The sequence below is a fragment of the Manacus candei genome, unplaced genomic scaffold (genome assembly GCF_025592945.1).
Source record: "Manacus candei isolate 608988 ecotype Guabito, Panama unplaced genomic scaffold, ASM2559294v1 h1tg000302l, whole genome shotgun sequence".
Taxonomy (NCBI): domain Eukaryota; kingdom Metazoa; phylum Chordata; class Aves; order Passeriformes; family Pipridae; genus Manacus; species Manacus candei.
In genome coordinates this window covers 25182-40294 of record NW_026138350.1, presented here as the reverse complement: position 1 = coordinate 40294, position 15113 = coordinate 25182, and the positions used below count along the sequence as shown (strand labels likewise).

At 59.8% G+C, this 15113-nt stretch overlaps 1 protein-coding gene across 5 annotated transcripts; it reads right to left on the bottom strand.

Annotated features, from left to right (window-relative positions):
- Window positions 1–6135: 6135 nt before the first annotated feature.
- MRPL9 (mitochondrial ribosomal protein L9) lies at window positions 6136–15062 on the bottom strand. 5 transcript variants are annotated; one of them, XM_051775476.1, is made up of 8 exons: window positions 14929–15061; window positions 14377–14533; window positions 12558–12682; window positions 9442–9483; window positions 9234–9335; window positions 8109–8192; window positions 6826–6937; window positions 6613–6704 (listed from the first exon to the last, which is right to left on the bottom strand). In XM_051775476.1, exons 1-7 carry the CDS (start codon window positions 14998–15000, stop codon window positions 6869–6871), a joined length of 651 nt encoding a protein of 216 aa, XP_051631436.1. In that variant the 5' UTR covers window positions 15001–15061; the 3' UTR covers window positions 6613–6704; window positions 6826–6868. The 5 variants fall into 5 exon arrangements, with proteins under 5 accessions (XP_051631434.1, XP_051631438.1, XP_051631436.1 ...); XM_051775475.1 differs by lacking the exon at window positions 6826–6937 and adding an exon at window positions 6763–6825 and having other exon boundaries at window positions 6617–6652; window positions 14929–15062; XM_051775474.1 differs by lacking the exons at window positions 6613–6704; window positions 6826–6937 and adding an exon at window positions 6136–6545.
- Between the last annotated feature and the right edge of the window lie 51 nt (window positions 15063–15113).

The window sequence follows — 15113 nt, the reverse complement described above, 5'->3', positions numbered from 1 at the left end:
GGCGGTGCCGGTACCACGGGGCCCTCCCTCCCTCCCCGCACCCCTCCCCATCCCATCCCATCCATCCCATCCATCCCATCCCATCCATCCCATCCATCCCATCCCATCCATCCCATCCCATCCCATCCCACCCCTCCGCCGCCGCTCCCCCATCCCCGCCGCCCCTTCCCGGTTTGCGGGGGGGGGAGGACGGACGGCCCCCGCGGCCCTTCCCGGTGCTGCGGCGGCGGCCCCGGTACCTTTGTGCATGCCGGTGTACTTGTCCTTGATGACGGTGAGCTCGTAGATCTTGCCGAACTGCTCGAAGATGGGCTTGAGGTCCTTCTCCTCCAGGTGCCGCGGGATCTGCCCCACGAAGAGTTTGATGGCGTCGGGCTCCTTCATGGGGCCGCCGGGGGGGTCCCCGGGCCCCGGGGCCGCTCCCGCTGTCCCCGCCGAGCCGGGCCCGGCTCCTCCCGCCGCCGCCGGCGGTGCCCGGTGCTGCCCCGGCGCACACAAAGGACGAGGCGGCCCCGGGGCTCGGCTCGGCTCCGGGGACGGGGCGCGGCGGGGCGGGGGCAGCTCTGCCCGGGGGGCGGCGCTCCCGGTACGGCCCGGCCGTTTCCCGGGGGCTGTTTCCCCCCCCCCGGACCCCCCCTCCCCAAAATAAAAACCTCTCCCCGCTGGGGATGTGGCAGCGCCCGCCCCGCCGGGACCGCCCCGGGGGGCTCGGGGGGGGGTCCCGGTACCGGGGGGGGGGGGGTTTGAGGGGAGGAGGAGGAGGAGGAGGAGGAGGGTGGGGGGGTCAACGCCCGGTTCGGTCCATGGTGGTCGCAGCGGCCGCGGTCGCCGAGGGAGCCCCCGGTGGTGGCGGAGACCCCCCCCCGAACCCCCCCCTGCAGCGGGTACCGGGCACCGGCACCGGGGTGGGCACCGGCCACGGTTTTCTTGCCCGGTTGGGGCCGCCCCGTCACGCCCCGCCCGGTGCTGATGTCAGAGCGGCACCGGGGACCGGCACCGGGGACGGCACCGGCCACAGCACCGGGAACCGGGGACGGGCACCGGGGACAGCACCGGGAACCGGGGACAGCACCGGGGACAGCACCGGGAACCGGGGACAGGCACCGGGGACGGCACCGGGAACCGGGGACAGCACCGGGAACCGGGGACAGCAGCAGGAACCGGGAACGGGCACCGGGGACAGCACCAGGAACCGGGACAGCACCGGCACCGGGCACCGGAGACGGCACCGGGCACCGGGTCAACACCGGGCCCCGGGTCAACACCGGGCACCGGGAACCGGGGACAGCACCGGGACCGGGCACCGGGCACCGGGGACAGCACCGGCACCGGGGACTGGGGACAATACCGGGACCGGGCACCGGGAACCGGGGACAGCAGCGGGACTGGGGAGGGGGCGTTGGGGACGGGACAACGGAACCGGGGATCGGCACCGACAACCGGGCACCGGGAGCGGATAACGGGCACCGGGAGCGTCTATGGGGCACCGGGATCGGGGCCCAGGCACCGGGATGGAATAACGGGCTAACGGGCACCGGGACGGGCTAACGGGCACCGGGACCGGATAACGGGCACCGGGATAAAGGAATAACGGGAGCGGGGATAACGGGATAACGGGCACCGGGATAACGGGATAACGGGCACCGGGATAACGGAATAACGGGCACCGGGACGGGCTAACGGGAGCGGGGAGCGGCCGCCGGGCACCGAGAGGGGCACGGAGAGCGGCACCGACAGCGGCCCCCCGGGACCCACAACCGGGAGCGGCCCTGCCCGGGCCCGGAGGCTCCGCCGGGGCGGGGCTGGGGGGGGTGTTTAACACCCGGGGGGGTGTTTTATTTCCCAGGGGGGGTCGTTTCACACCGGGGGGGGTCGTTTCCTACGGAGGGGTTGTTTTATTTCACAGGGGGGGGGTGTTTAACACGGGGGGGTTGTTTTATTTCCCGGGGGGTTGTTTTATTTCCCAGGGGGGGTCGTTTCCCACGGGGGGGTTGTTTCCCACGGGGGGGTTGTTTCCCGGAGAGAGGGGGGTTGTTTCGGGGGGGGGGGAGGGGAGGGGTTGTTGTTTCGGGGGGGGGGGGAGGGGGCGGGCCGCTGCTGTGCGCACGCGCGGGCACGGAGGATGGGGGGGAGGGGGGAGGTACCGGGGGAGGGGGGAGGGGAGGTGGGTCCGTGTTTTCCGCCCACGCGTGTCCTCCCCCGCCCCCTCCCCCTCCCCCCCCGTGTCACCGTCCCCTCCCGGCGCTGTCCCCGGTGCTGAACGCGCCGGCCCGGCCCCTCCCCCCCCCCCCGTGTCCCCCCCTCCCTCCATGGCCCGGGGTCTCCCCACCCGGGTCACCCCCCGAGCTCCGGTGTCCCCACCCGTGTCACCCCCCACCCTCCCGTGTCACCCCCCGAGACTCGGTGTACCCACGCGGGTCCCCCTCCCTCTGTGGCCCGGTGTCACCCCCGGAGTTCCGGTGTCCCCACCCGTGTCACCCCCCGAGTCCCGGGGTCCCCTCCCGTGTCACCCCCCCCAATCCCGGGGTCCCCACCCGTGTCACCCCCCCGAGTCCTGTTGTCCCCACCCGTGTCACCCCCACCCACCCAGTGTCACCCCCCGAGTCCTGGTGTCCCCACCCGGGTCCCCCTCCCGCTATGGCCCGGGGTCCCCACCCGTGTCACCTCTCCCCACCCAGTGTCACCCCCCCGAGTCCCGGGGTCCCCACCCGTGTCACCCCCTTTCCATGTCCCGCTGTCCCCACCTCTGTCACCCCCCCCGAGTCCCGGGGATCCCACACGTGTCACCCTCCCCCCCCGTGTCACCCCCTCCCCTCTCTGTCCCGCTGTCCCCACCCGTGTCACCCCCACCCTTCCGTGTCACCTCCCCTCTCCCGCGTCACCCCCCGAGTCCCGCTGTCCCCACGGGTGTCACCTCCCCAGTCCCGCTGTCCCCCCCGTGTCACACCCCCCCCGTGTCACCCCCCTTTCCCTGTCCCGGTGTCCCCCTCTATGTCACCTCCCCCTCCCGTGTCACCCCCCCCTCTGTCCCGGTGTCCCCACCCGTGTCACCCCCCCCCCCGCTGTCCCCCCCCTGTTGCCATGGTAACGAGCCCCCCCCCCCCGTCGCAGCCAGGATGGTGCCGCCCATCCCCCCCCCCCCAAAGGTCACAGTGACCCCCCCAAAGGTGACAGTGACCCCCCCAAAGGTCACAGTGACCCCCCCAAAGGTGACAGTGACCCCCAAAGGTCACAGTGACCCCCCCAGAGGTGACAGTGACCCCCAAAGGTCACAGTGACCCCCCCAAAGGTGACAGTGACCCCAAAGGTGACAGTGACCCCCCCCAAAGGTCACAGTGACCCCCCCAAAGGTGACAGTGACCCCCAAAGGTCACAGTGACCCCCCCAGAGGTGACAGTGACCCCCAAAGGTCACAGTGACCCCCCCAAAGGTCACAGTGACCCCCCCAGAGGTGACAGTGACCCCAAAGGTCACAGTGACCCCCCCAGAGGTGACAGTGACCCCCCCAAAGGTGACAGTGACCCCCAAAGGTCACAGTGACCCCCCCAGAGGTGACAGTGACCCCCCCAGAGGTGACAGTGACCCCCCCAAAGGTCACAGTGACCCCCTCAGAGGTGACAGTGACCCCAAAGGTCACAGTGACCCCCCCAGAGGTGACAGTGACCCCCCAAAGGTGACAGTGACCCCAAAGGTGACAGTGACCCCAAAGGTCACAGTGACCCCCCCAGAGGTGACAGTGACCCCCAAAGGTCACAGTGACCCCCCCAAAGGTGACAGTGACCCCCCCAAAGGTGACAGTGACCCCAAAGGTGACAGTGACCCCAAAGGTGACAGTGACCCCCCAAAGGTGACAGTGACCCCCCCAAAGGTGACAGTGACCCCCCCAGAGGTGACAGTGACCCCCTCAGAGGTGACAGTGACCCCCCCAAAGGTGACAGTGACCCCCCAGAGGTGACAGTGACCCCCCAAAGGTGACAGTGACCCCAAAGGTGACAGTGACCCCCCAAAGGTGACAGTGACCCCCCCAAAGGTGACAGTGACCCCAAAGGTGACAGTGACCCCCCAAAGGTGACAGTGACCCCCCCAAAGGTGACAGTGACCCCCCCAAAGGTCACAGTGACCCCCTCAGAGGTGACAGTGACCCCAAAGGTCACAGTGACCCCCCCAGAGGTGACAGTGACCCCCCAAAGGTGACAGTGACCCCCCCAAAGGTGACAGTGACCCCCCCAAAGGTGACAGTGACCCCCCCAGAGGTGACAGTGACCCCCTCAGAGGTGACAGTGACCCCCCCAAAGGTGACAGTGACCCCCCAGAGGTGACAGTGACCCCCCAAAGGTGACAGTGACCCCAAAGGTGACAGTGACCCCCCAAAGGTGACAGTGACCCCCCCAAAGGTGACAGTGACCCCAAAGGTGACAGTGACCCCCCAAAGGTGACAGTGACCCCCCCAAAGGTGACAGTGACCCCCCCAAAGGTCACAGTGACCCCCTCAGAGGTGACAGTGACCCCAAAGGTCACAGTGACCCCCCCAGAGGTGACAGTGACCCCCCAAAGGTGACAGTGACCCCCCCAAAGGTGACAGTGACCCCCCCAAAGGTCACAGTGACCCCCCCAAAGGTGACAGTGACCCCCAAAGGTGACAGTGACCCCCCCAAAGGTGACAGTGACCCCAAAGGTCACAGTGACCCCCCCAGAGGTGACAGTGACCCCCCCAAAGGTCACAGTGACCCCCTCAGAGGTGACAGTGACCCCAAAGGTCACAGTGACCCCCCCAGAGGTGACAGTGACCCCCAAAGGTCACAGCGACCCCCCCAAAGGTGACAGTGACCCCCAAAGGTCACAGTGACCCCCCCAGAGGTGACAGTGACCCCCCCAAAGGTCACAGTGACCCCCCCAGAGGTGACAGTGACCCCCCAAAGGTGACAGTGACCCCCAAAGGTCACAGTGACCCCCCCAAAGGTGACAGTGACCCCCAAAGGTCACAGTGACCCCCCCAGAGGTGACAGTGACCCCCCAAAAATTCAATCAAACCCCCCCAAATTCGTGTTTTTATTAAAAAATAAAAATAATTCACTTTTTTTCCACCACCGGGGGAAAAAATAAACAAAAACAACCCCCCAAAAGGGCCTTTTCACCCCAAAAAATCCTCGGAGACCCCCCCAAACCTCGGAGACCCCCTCCCCAAAAAGGGCCGAGCCCTCCCTTTTCCAGGGAAATCCGGGAATTCCCATAGGATGGGGGGGGATTCCAGGGGGGTGAAGCCCCCAAATCCATCCTGGGACACCCCCCCGGGTGTTGGGGGGCCTGGGCAGGGTTTGGGGTCCCCCAGGAACTCCAGAGCCCCCCAAAACTCCCCCTTGTCCCAGAGCTCCTTCTCCCCCCACCGGACCCCAACCCGGAGCTCCCCCGAGTTCTGGGGGGATCCTGGGGGGGTTGAACCCCCCAAATCCATCCCGGGACCCCCCCCCCGAGGTTTTGGGGATCCCTGGGGGGTGTGGGCAGGGTTTGGGGTCCCCCAGGAACTCCAGAGCCCCCCAAAAATCCCCCTTGTCCCAGAGCTGCTTCTCCCCCCATCCAGACCCCAACCCGGAGCCCCCCCAAGTTCTGGGGGGATCCTGGGGGGGTTGAACCCCCAAAATCCATCCCAGGACCCCCCCCCGGGTTTTGGGGGTTCCAGGGGGGTCTGGGCAGGGTTTGGGGTCCCCCAGGAACTCCAGAGCCCCCCAAAGCTCTACCTTGTCCCGGAGCTGCTGCTCCAGAATCTGGGAATTCCCATAGGATGGGGGGGATTCCAGGGGGTTGACCCCCCCCCAGGATTTGGGGGTCCCAGGGGGGTCTGGGCAGGGTTTGGGGTCCCCTAAGAACTCCAGAGCCCCCCAAAAATCCCCCTTGTCCCGGGAGCTTCTGCTCCCCCCACCAGACCCCAACCCGGAGCTCCCCCGAGTTCTGGGGGGGTCCTGGGGGGGTTGAACCCCCCAAATCCATCCCGGGACCCCCCCCGGGTTTTGGGGGTTCCAGGGGGGTCTGGGCAGGGTTTGGGGTCCCCCAGGAACTCCAGAGCCCCCCAAAAATCCCCCTTGTCCCAGAGCTGCTTCTCCCCCCATCCAGACCCCAACCCGGAGCCCCCCCAAGTTCTGGGGGGATCCTGGGGGGGTTGAACCCCCAAAATCCATCCCGGGACCCCCCCCCAGGATTTGGGGGTCCCAGGGGGGTCTGGGCAGGGTTTGGGGTCTTCCAGGAACTCCAGAGCCCCCCAAAACTCCCCCTTGTCCCGGAGCTGCTGCTCCCCCCACCAGACCCCAACCCGGAGCCCCCCCGAGTTCTGGGGGGGTCCTGGGGGGGTTGAACCCCCCAAATCCATCCCGGGACCCCCCCCCCCCGAGGTTTTGGGGTGTTCTGGGGTGTTCTGGGGGTCACAGGAGCTGCTCCCTGCGGGCCTGGAGCTCCCTGTGCTGCTGCTGCTCCCAGTGCCGGCGGCGCCGCGTGCGGGGGTGGAGGAACTGAACCACGGCCATGGGGACACGGACCGTGTCCAGCCCGTTCACCTGCACCCCAAAAACACCCCAAACATCCCCAGAAACACCTCAGGGACCCCAGAAACACCACACAGAACCCACCGTGTCCAGCCCGTTCACCTGCACCCCAAAAACAGCTCAGGGACCCCAAAAACACCAAACAGAACCCACCGTGTCCAGCCCGTTCACCTGGGACCCCAAACACACCCCAAACACAGCTCAGGGACCCCAAACACAGCTCAGGGACCCCAAACACAGCCCTGTCACCCCAAAAAACCCAAACAGAACCCACCGTGTCCAGCCCGTTCACCTGGGACCCCAAAAACAGCCCTGTGACCCCAAACACAGCCCTGTCACCCCAAAAACACCCCAGGGACCCCAAAAACACCCCAAACATCACCCACCGTGTCCAGCCCGTTCACCTGCACCCCAAAAACACCCCAAACACACCTCAGGGACCCCAAAAACCCCAAACAGAACCCACTGTGTCCAACCCCTTCACCTGCACCCCAAACCCAGCCCTGTGACCCCAAAACCCCCAGATCACCCCAAAACCCCAAACAGACCCCAAACCTCCCCCCGTGTCCAGCCCCTTCAACTGGGGTCACCCTAAACATCCCCCAGGTCACCCCAAAACCATCCCAGGGGAGATGGGGGGTCGGGGGGTCAGGAGGGGGGTCAGGGAGCATTGGGGGGGTCAGAGGTCAGTGGGGGGGTCAGGGGGGCAGTGGGGGCTCAGGAGGAACTGGGTGGGGTCAGGGGGCACTGGAGGGGGTCAGGGGTCAGTGGGGGGGTCAGGGGTCAGAGGGGGGTCAGGGGTCAGTGGGTGGGGTCAGGGGTCAGAGGGGGGTCAGGAAGGGGTCAGGGGGTCAGAGGGGGGTCAGGGGGCAGTGGGGGGGTCAGGAAGGGGTCAGGGGGTCAGAGGGGGGTCAGGGGGCAGTGGGGGGGTCAGGAAGGGGTCGGGGGTCAGAGGGGGGGTCAGGAAGGGGTCAGGGGGTCAGAGGGGGGTCAGGGGGTAGTGGGGGGGTCAGGAAGGGGTCGGGGGTCAGAGGGGGGGTCAGGAAGGGGTCAGGGGGTCAGAGGGGGGTCAGGGGACAGTGGGGGGGTCAGGGGGTACTGGGTGGGTCAGGAAGGGGTCAGGGGTAACTGGGGGGGTCAGGGGGCGCCCGTTAGGAGTCAGGGGTCAGTGTGGGGGGGTCAGGGGTCAGAGGGTGGGTCAGGAAGGGGTCAGGGGTCAGAGGGGGGGGTCAGGGGGTGCCCGTTAGGGGTAAGGGGGTACTGGGTGGGTCAGGAAGGGGTCAGGGGGCAGTGGGGGGGGGTCAGGAAGGGGTTCAAGAGGGGTCAGGGGTCAGAGGGGGGGTCAGGGGTCAGTGGGTGGTTCAGGAAGGGGTCAGGGGTCAGAAGGTGGGGTCAGGGGTCAGAGGGGGGTCAGGGGTCAGTGGGTGGTTCAGGAAGGGGTCAGGGGTCAGAAGGTGGGGTCAGGGGTCAGAGGGGGGTCAGGGGTCAGTGGGTGGTTCAGGAAGGGGTCAGGGGTCAGAAGGTGGGGTCAGGGGTCAGAGGGGGGTCAGGGGTGCCCGCTGGCCCCGCCCTCACCGTGACGTCACACCAATAGTCCCCCCAGCGCGTGATTGGCTCGTCCGGGAGCTTCAGAGCGGAGGGGGGGACGGACACCCCCAGCTGGGAATGTGGGAATGGGAATAAATACTGGGAATGAGCCTGGGAATGAGTCTGGGAATGGGGGAACACCCCCAGCTGGGAATGGGAATGCGGAAATCCAGGAATGAGCCCTGGGAATGTGGGAATGAGCCCAAGGAAACCTGGGAATGACCCCAAAAAATCTCAGGAATGACCCCAAAAAATGCCAGGAATGACCCCAAATCCTGGAATTTGGATGCTGGGAAGGGCAAATCCCGGGATATGGGGCCAGGAATGTCGGGAATGCTGGGAATGCTGGGACTGTTGGGAATGCTGGGAATGACCCCAAATAATCTTGGGAATGACCCCAAAAAATCTCAGGAATGACCCCAAATCCCAGGATATGGGGCCAGGAATGTCGGGAATGTTGGGAATGCTGGGGACACTGGGAATGTCGGGAATGCTGGGAATGCTGGGACTGTTGGGAATGCTGGGAATGCTGGGAATGTTGGGAATGTTGGGAATGCTGGGAATGTTGGGAATGTTGGGACTGTCTCATGTTCTTGAGGAAGTGCCGGGCCACGATGTCGGGGTTGACCCCAAAGAAACCCAGGAATGATCCCAAAAATCAGGGAATGACCCCAAGGAATCCTGGGAATGACCCCAAAGGATCCCTGGAATGACCCCAAGGAATGCTGGGAATGACCCCAAAAATCAGGGAATGACCCCAAAGAAACCCAGGAAAGATCCCAAAAATCAGGGAATGCTGGGAATGACCCCAAAAAATCTCGGGAATGACCCCAAAAAATGCCAGGAATGACCCCAAATCCCAGGATTTGGGGCCAGGAATGTTGGGAATGCTGGGAATGCTGGGAATGCTGGGAATGTTGGGAATGTTGGGAATGACCCCAAATAATCTTGGGAATGATCCCAAAAAATGTCAGGAATGACCCCAAAAATGCCAGGAATGACCCCAAATCCTGGGATTTGGGTGCTGGGAAGGGCAAATCCCAGGATTTGGGGCCAGGAATGCTGGGAATGCTGGGAATGCTGGGAATGTTGGGAATGCTGGGACTGGCTCACGTTCTTGAGGAAGTGCCGGGCCACGATCTCCGGGTTCAGCTCCCACGGGACGTTGTTCCTCATCCCGACCTCCAGGCGGGAATTGCGCAGGAATTTCAGGGTCTGGAAAAGCAGGAAGGGCCCCGGGAAGGGCCCGGGGGGCTCAGGGAGAGGGGGGAAGGGCCAGGAGGGGCTGGGATTTCTGGGATTCCCGGAATTCCCAACTCACCTTCTCCCCGCTCCGGGTCTGGAGAACTTCGGACTTCCCGTCCTGGGGGGAAAGGGGAATATGTGGGATTGGGGGGATAAACTGGGAATATATGGGATTGGGGGGGATAAACTGGGAATATATGGGATTGGGGGGGGAAAACTGGGAATATATGGGATTGGGGGGGGAAAACTGGGAATATATGGGATTGGGGGGGGATAAACTGGGAATATATGGGATTGGGGGGATAAACTGGGAATATATGGGATTGGGGGGATAAACTGGGAATATATGGGATTGGGGGGATAAACTGGGAATATATGGGAATGGGGGGAAAACTGGGAATATATGGGATTGGGGGGATAAACTGGGAATATATGGGATTGGGGGGATAAACTGGGAATATATGGGATTGGGGGGAAAACTGGGAATATATGGGATTGGGGGGGATAAACTGGGAATATATGGGATTGGGGGGATAAACTGGGAATATATGGGAATGGGGGGGGATAAACTGGGAATATATGGGATTGGGGGGATAAACTGGGAATATATGGGATTGGGGGGATAAACTGGGAATATATGGGATTGGGGGGGGATAAACTGGGAATATATGGGATTGGGGGGATAAACTGGGAATATATGGGATTGGGGAGGGAAAACTGGGAATATATGGGATTGGGGGGGGATAAACTGGGAATATATGGGATTGGGGGGGGATAAACTGGGAATATATGGGAATGGGGGGATAAACTGGGAATATATGGGAATGGGGGGGGAAAACTGGGAATATATGGGATTGGGGGGGGGGAAAAGTGGGATTGGGGGGGGAAAAACTGGGATTGGGGAGGGAAAATGGGGAATAAAAAAGATTGGGGAGGGAAAATGGGAGAAAACTGGGATTGGGAGGGAAAAAACAGGGATTGAGGGGGAAAAATGGGGATAAACTGGGATTGGGGAGGGGAAATGGAGGAAAACTGGGAGTGAGGGGGGAAAAGGGGGAAAAACAGGGATTGGGGAGGGAATAAACTGGGATTGAGGGGGAAAAATGGGAAAAAACAGGGATTGGGGAGGGAAAATGGGGAATAAAAGGGATTGGGGAGAAAAATGAGGAAAACTGGGATTGGGGATTGGAAAAAAACAGGGATTGAGGTGGAAAAATGGGAATAAACTTGGAGTGAAGAGGGAAAATGGGGAATAAAAGGGATTGGGGAGGGAAAATGGGGATAAACTGGGATTGGGGAGGGAAAAAACTGGGATTGAGGGGGGAATATGGGAAAAAACTGGGATTGTGGAGGGGAAATGGGGATAAACTGGGATTGAGGGGGGAAAATGGGGAAAAAACTGGGATGGAAGAGGAAAAATGGGAAAAATTGGGGTTGAGGAAAATAAGTGGGAAAAAAACAAGGATGGAGAAGGAAAAATGGGAAATAAAGAGGGATTGGGGATGGAAAGTGGGAAAAAACAGGGACTGAAAAGGAAAAATGGAGAAAAAAATGGGATTGAGGAGGAAAAGTGGGAAAAGTTGGGGTTGAGAAGGATAAGTGGGAAAAAACAGGGATGGAGAAGGATAAGTGGGGAAAAATAGGGATTAGGGAGAATAAGTGGGAAAAACTGGGATTGAGAAGAAAAATGGGGAAAAAACTGGGATTGAGGAAAATAAGTGGGAAAAAAACAGGGATTGGAGAGAAAATGGGGAAAAAACCTCAGGGATTGAGAAAGAAAAATGGGAAAAATCTGGGATGATAAGGGAAAATGGAAAAAACTGGGATTGAGAAAGAAAAATGGGGAAAAACTGGGATTGAGAAGAAGAATGGGAAAAAAACAGGGATGGAGAAGGAAAAATGGGAAAAAAGAGGGATTGAAGAGGAAAAATGGGGAAATTGAGGTTGAGAAGGAAAAATGGGCAAAAAAACAGAGACTGAAGAGAAAAATTGGAAAAAAACTGGGATTGGGGAGGAAAAATGGGGAAAAAAACAGGGATTAGGGAAATGGGGAAAAAAAAAGGGACTGAGAAGAAAAAATGGGGAATAAACAGGGACTGAGGAGGAATAAGTGGGAAAAAATGGGATTGAGGAGGAAAAATGGGAAAAAAGGAAAAAACCAGGGATTGAGGATGGGAAATAGGGGAAAAACAGGAATTGAGGAAGAAAAATGGGGAAAAAATGGGATTGAGGAGAAAAATGGGGAAAAAACTGGGATTGGGGAGGATAAATGGGAAAAAAACAGGAATTGGGGAGAATAAGTGGGAAAAAAAGCTGGGATTGGGACAGAAAATAGAAAAAAAATTGGGATTGAGGAGGGAAAATGGGGAAAAAAACAGGGATTGAGAAAAAAAATGGGAAAAAAACAGGGATTGAGAAGGAAAAATGGGAAAAAAGCTGGGATTGGGGAGGATAAGTGGGAAGAAATCTGGGATTGGGGAGGGAATTCCTGGCAAGGCCCCTCTGGAGCTGCTCACCTGCTTTTCCTGCTGGAATTTCCAGAGGTTTTTGGGGGGAAAAGTGGGAAAAAAATGGGAAAAAAAAATGGGATTGAAGGAGGAAAATGGGAAAAGTTGGGGTTGAGCAGGAAAAGTGGGAAAAAAACAGGGATTGGGGAGGGAAAATGGGAAAAATTGGGATTGAGGAGGAAAAATGGGGAAAAAAACAGGGATGGAGAAAAAAAAATGGGAAAAAAACTGGGATTGAGAAGGAAAAATGGGAAAAAAACAGGGATTGGGGAGGAAAAATGGGAAAAAATGGGATTGAGGAGGAAAAATGGGAGATATTGGAAAAAACCAGGGATTGAGGATGGGAAATAGGGAAAAAACAGGAATTGAGGAAGAAAAATGGGGAAAAAATGGGATTGAGGAGAAAAATGGGGAAAAAACTGGGATTGGGGAGGATAAATGGGAAAAAAACAGGAATTGGGGAGAATAAGTGGGAAAAAAAGCTGGGATTGGGACAGAAAATAGAAAAAAAATTGGGATTGAGGAGGGAAAATGGGGAAAAAAACAGGGATTGAGAAAAAAAATGGGAAAAAAACAGGGATTGGGGAGGAAAAATGGGAAAAAAGCTGGGATTGGGGAGGATAAGTGGGAAGAAATCTGGGATTGGGGAGGGAATTCCTGGCAAGGCCCCTCTGGAGCTGCTCACCTGCTGCTCCTGCTGGAATCTCCGGAGGTTTTCGGGGCTGGGATACACGGCCAGGCCCTGGGGCAGCAGCTTGTTCCTGCCCAGGCTCTTCCCAACACTCACCAGGTCCCCTCGGGAGCCCAGGTCTGCAGGAAAACCGGGAATACCGGCTGGGAATGCTGGGAACAGCCCTGGCCAGGCAGGGAGGGGAAAATCCAGGGAATTCCGGGGGTTTTGGGGGGGTTGGGAGGTGGGAGGAGTAAAGGGGGATCTTTGGGGTGCTGGAAAAGTGGGAATGGGAGGGAATTCCTGGGAATTCTGGGATTCCAGGTCAATCCCAGCACTGAGGGATGGATCCTTGTGGTGCTGGAAAAGTGGGAATGGGAGAGAACAGGAGGGAATTCCTGGGAATTCTGGGATCCCAAATCATCCAACATCTGAGGGATGGATCCCTGTGCCACTGGAAAACTGGGAATGGGATAGAACAGGAGGGAATTCCCAGGGATTCTGGGATTCCAGGTCAATCCCAGCACTGAGGGATGAGCAGAAAGGGAATGAACTCCTGTTCCCAGAGCCCTGGGAAGGGAAATTCCTGGGAATTCTGGAGCACAAATCATCCCAGTACTGAGGAACAGATCCCTGTGCCACTGGAAAAGTGGGAATGGGAGAGAACAGGAGGGAATTCCTGGGAATTCTGGGATCCCAAATCATCCAACATCTGAGGGATGGATCCCTGTGCCACTGGAAAACTGGGAATGGGAGAGAACAGGAGGGAATTCCTGGGAATTCTGGAATCCCACGTCATCCCACAACTGAGGAATAGATCCCTGTGCTGCTGGAAAACTGGGAATGGGAGAGAACAGGGGGAATTCCTGGGAATTCTGGAATCCCATGTCATCCCACAACTGATCAATAGATTCCTGTGCCACTGGAAAAGTGGGAATGGGAGAGAATAGGAGGGAATTCCCAGGGATTCTGGGATCCCAAATCATCCCACAACTAATCAATAGATTCCTGTGCCACTGGAAAACTGGGAATGGGATGGAACAGGAGGGAATTCCCAGGGATTCTGAGATCCCAAATAATCCTACAACTGAGGGATGGATCCCTGTGCCACTGGAAAACTGGGAATGGGAGAGAACAGGGGGAATTCCTGGGAATTCTGGAATCCCACGTCATCCCACAACTGATCAATAGATTCCTGTGCCACTGGAAAAGTGGGAATGGGAGAGAATAGGAGGGAATTCCCAGGGATTCTGGGATCCCAAATCATCCCACAACTAATCAATAGATTCCTGTGCCACTGAAAAACTGGGAATGGGAGAGAACAGGAAGAATTCCCAGGGATTTTGGGATCCCAAATCACCCCACAACTGAGAGGTGGATCCCTGTGGGAATAAGACATAACAGGAGGGAATTCCCAAGGATTCTGGGATCCCAAATCACCCCACAAGTGAGAGGTGGATCCCTGTGGGAACAGGACATAACAGGAGGGAATTCCCAAGGATTCTGGGATCCCAAATCACCCAAGTGAGAGGTGGATCCCTGTGGGAACAGGACATAACAAGGGGAATTCTCATGGATTCTGGGATCCCAAATCCTCCCACAACTGAGAGGTGAATCCCTGTGGGAACAGGACATAACAAGGGGAATTCTCATGGATTCTGGGATCCCAAATCCTCCCACAACTGAGAGGTGAATCCCTGTGGGAACAGGACACAAGGGGCTGGAATTCTCCCTCTTCCCTCCACAAATAAGAACAAACAAACCCAGCCCCAAACCCCCAAATATCCCGAAAAAGGGGCCTCCCTGGGTGAGAATTCCCGGGAAAAGGGCTCACCCTCCACGGGCTGGGTGAGCAGCAGCTCCATGTTGCCCCTGGGGAGGTGTTTGGAATCCTGGAGCAGGCGGTAAATCCGGTGCCTCCGGAGCAGCCGCGGCCTCCGGCCCTCCTTGGTCAGGGGCACCTGCCACCAACGCTCCACCACCACTGTTCCCTAGGGAAAAACGGGAATTCCCAAAATTCCTGAGCCAGCAGCGCTCCACCACCACTGTATCCTGTGGAAAACGGGAATTCCCCCTACAACACCCCCCAGATCCTGTAGCCCCCCATTAACCCCCCTCAGACCCCACAACCCCCATTATACACCCCCCAGACCCTACAGCCTCCCCCCCTACACCCCACAGACCTTACAGCCCCCCCCCTACACCCCTCAGCCCCCATAACCCCCATTATCTCCCCTTCTCAGCCCTCACCAGCCCCTGGCTCAGGCTCAGGGCCGGTCCCGCCGTCCCCGGTACCCCTCCCGGTACAGCCCCCGGGGCACCTCCCCGTGCTCCCCCCGGCCCTCACCCACACCCCCTGCCCCCGTTACACCCCCCCGGCGCTCACCAGCCCGTGGCTCAGGCTCAGGGCCCGGCTCAGGGCCGGTCCCGCCGTCCCCACCGCCCTCAGTGCCAACATGGCGGCCTCCTCTCCCTCACGGCGCGCGAGGACCCCGCGGGCGCGCACTGCGCCTGCGCACAACTCCCTTCTCCCCGCGGCTAGGGATGCCCCGCCGCGCGCCTGCTTGGAAC

What these genes read in the sequence shown, in the direction of transcription:
- MRPL9 (XM_051775474.1), bottom strand. Translation starts at nt 15,000, where the DNA reads ATGTTGGCACTGAGGGCGGTGGGGACGGCGGGACCGGCCCTGAGCCGG. An exon ending in TGAGCCTGAGCCACGGGCTG is followed by an intron (nt 14,534 to 14,928) that starts GTGAGCGCCGGG and finishes GTTTTTCCCTAG; the next exon opens with GGAACAGTGGTGGTGGAGCG. An exon ending in GATTCCAGCAGGAGCAGCAG is followed by an intron (nt 9,484 to 12,557) that starts GTGAGCAGCTCC and finishes CTTTCCCCCCAG; the next exon opens with GACGGGAAGTCCGAAGTTCT.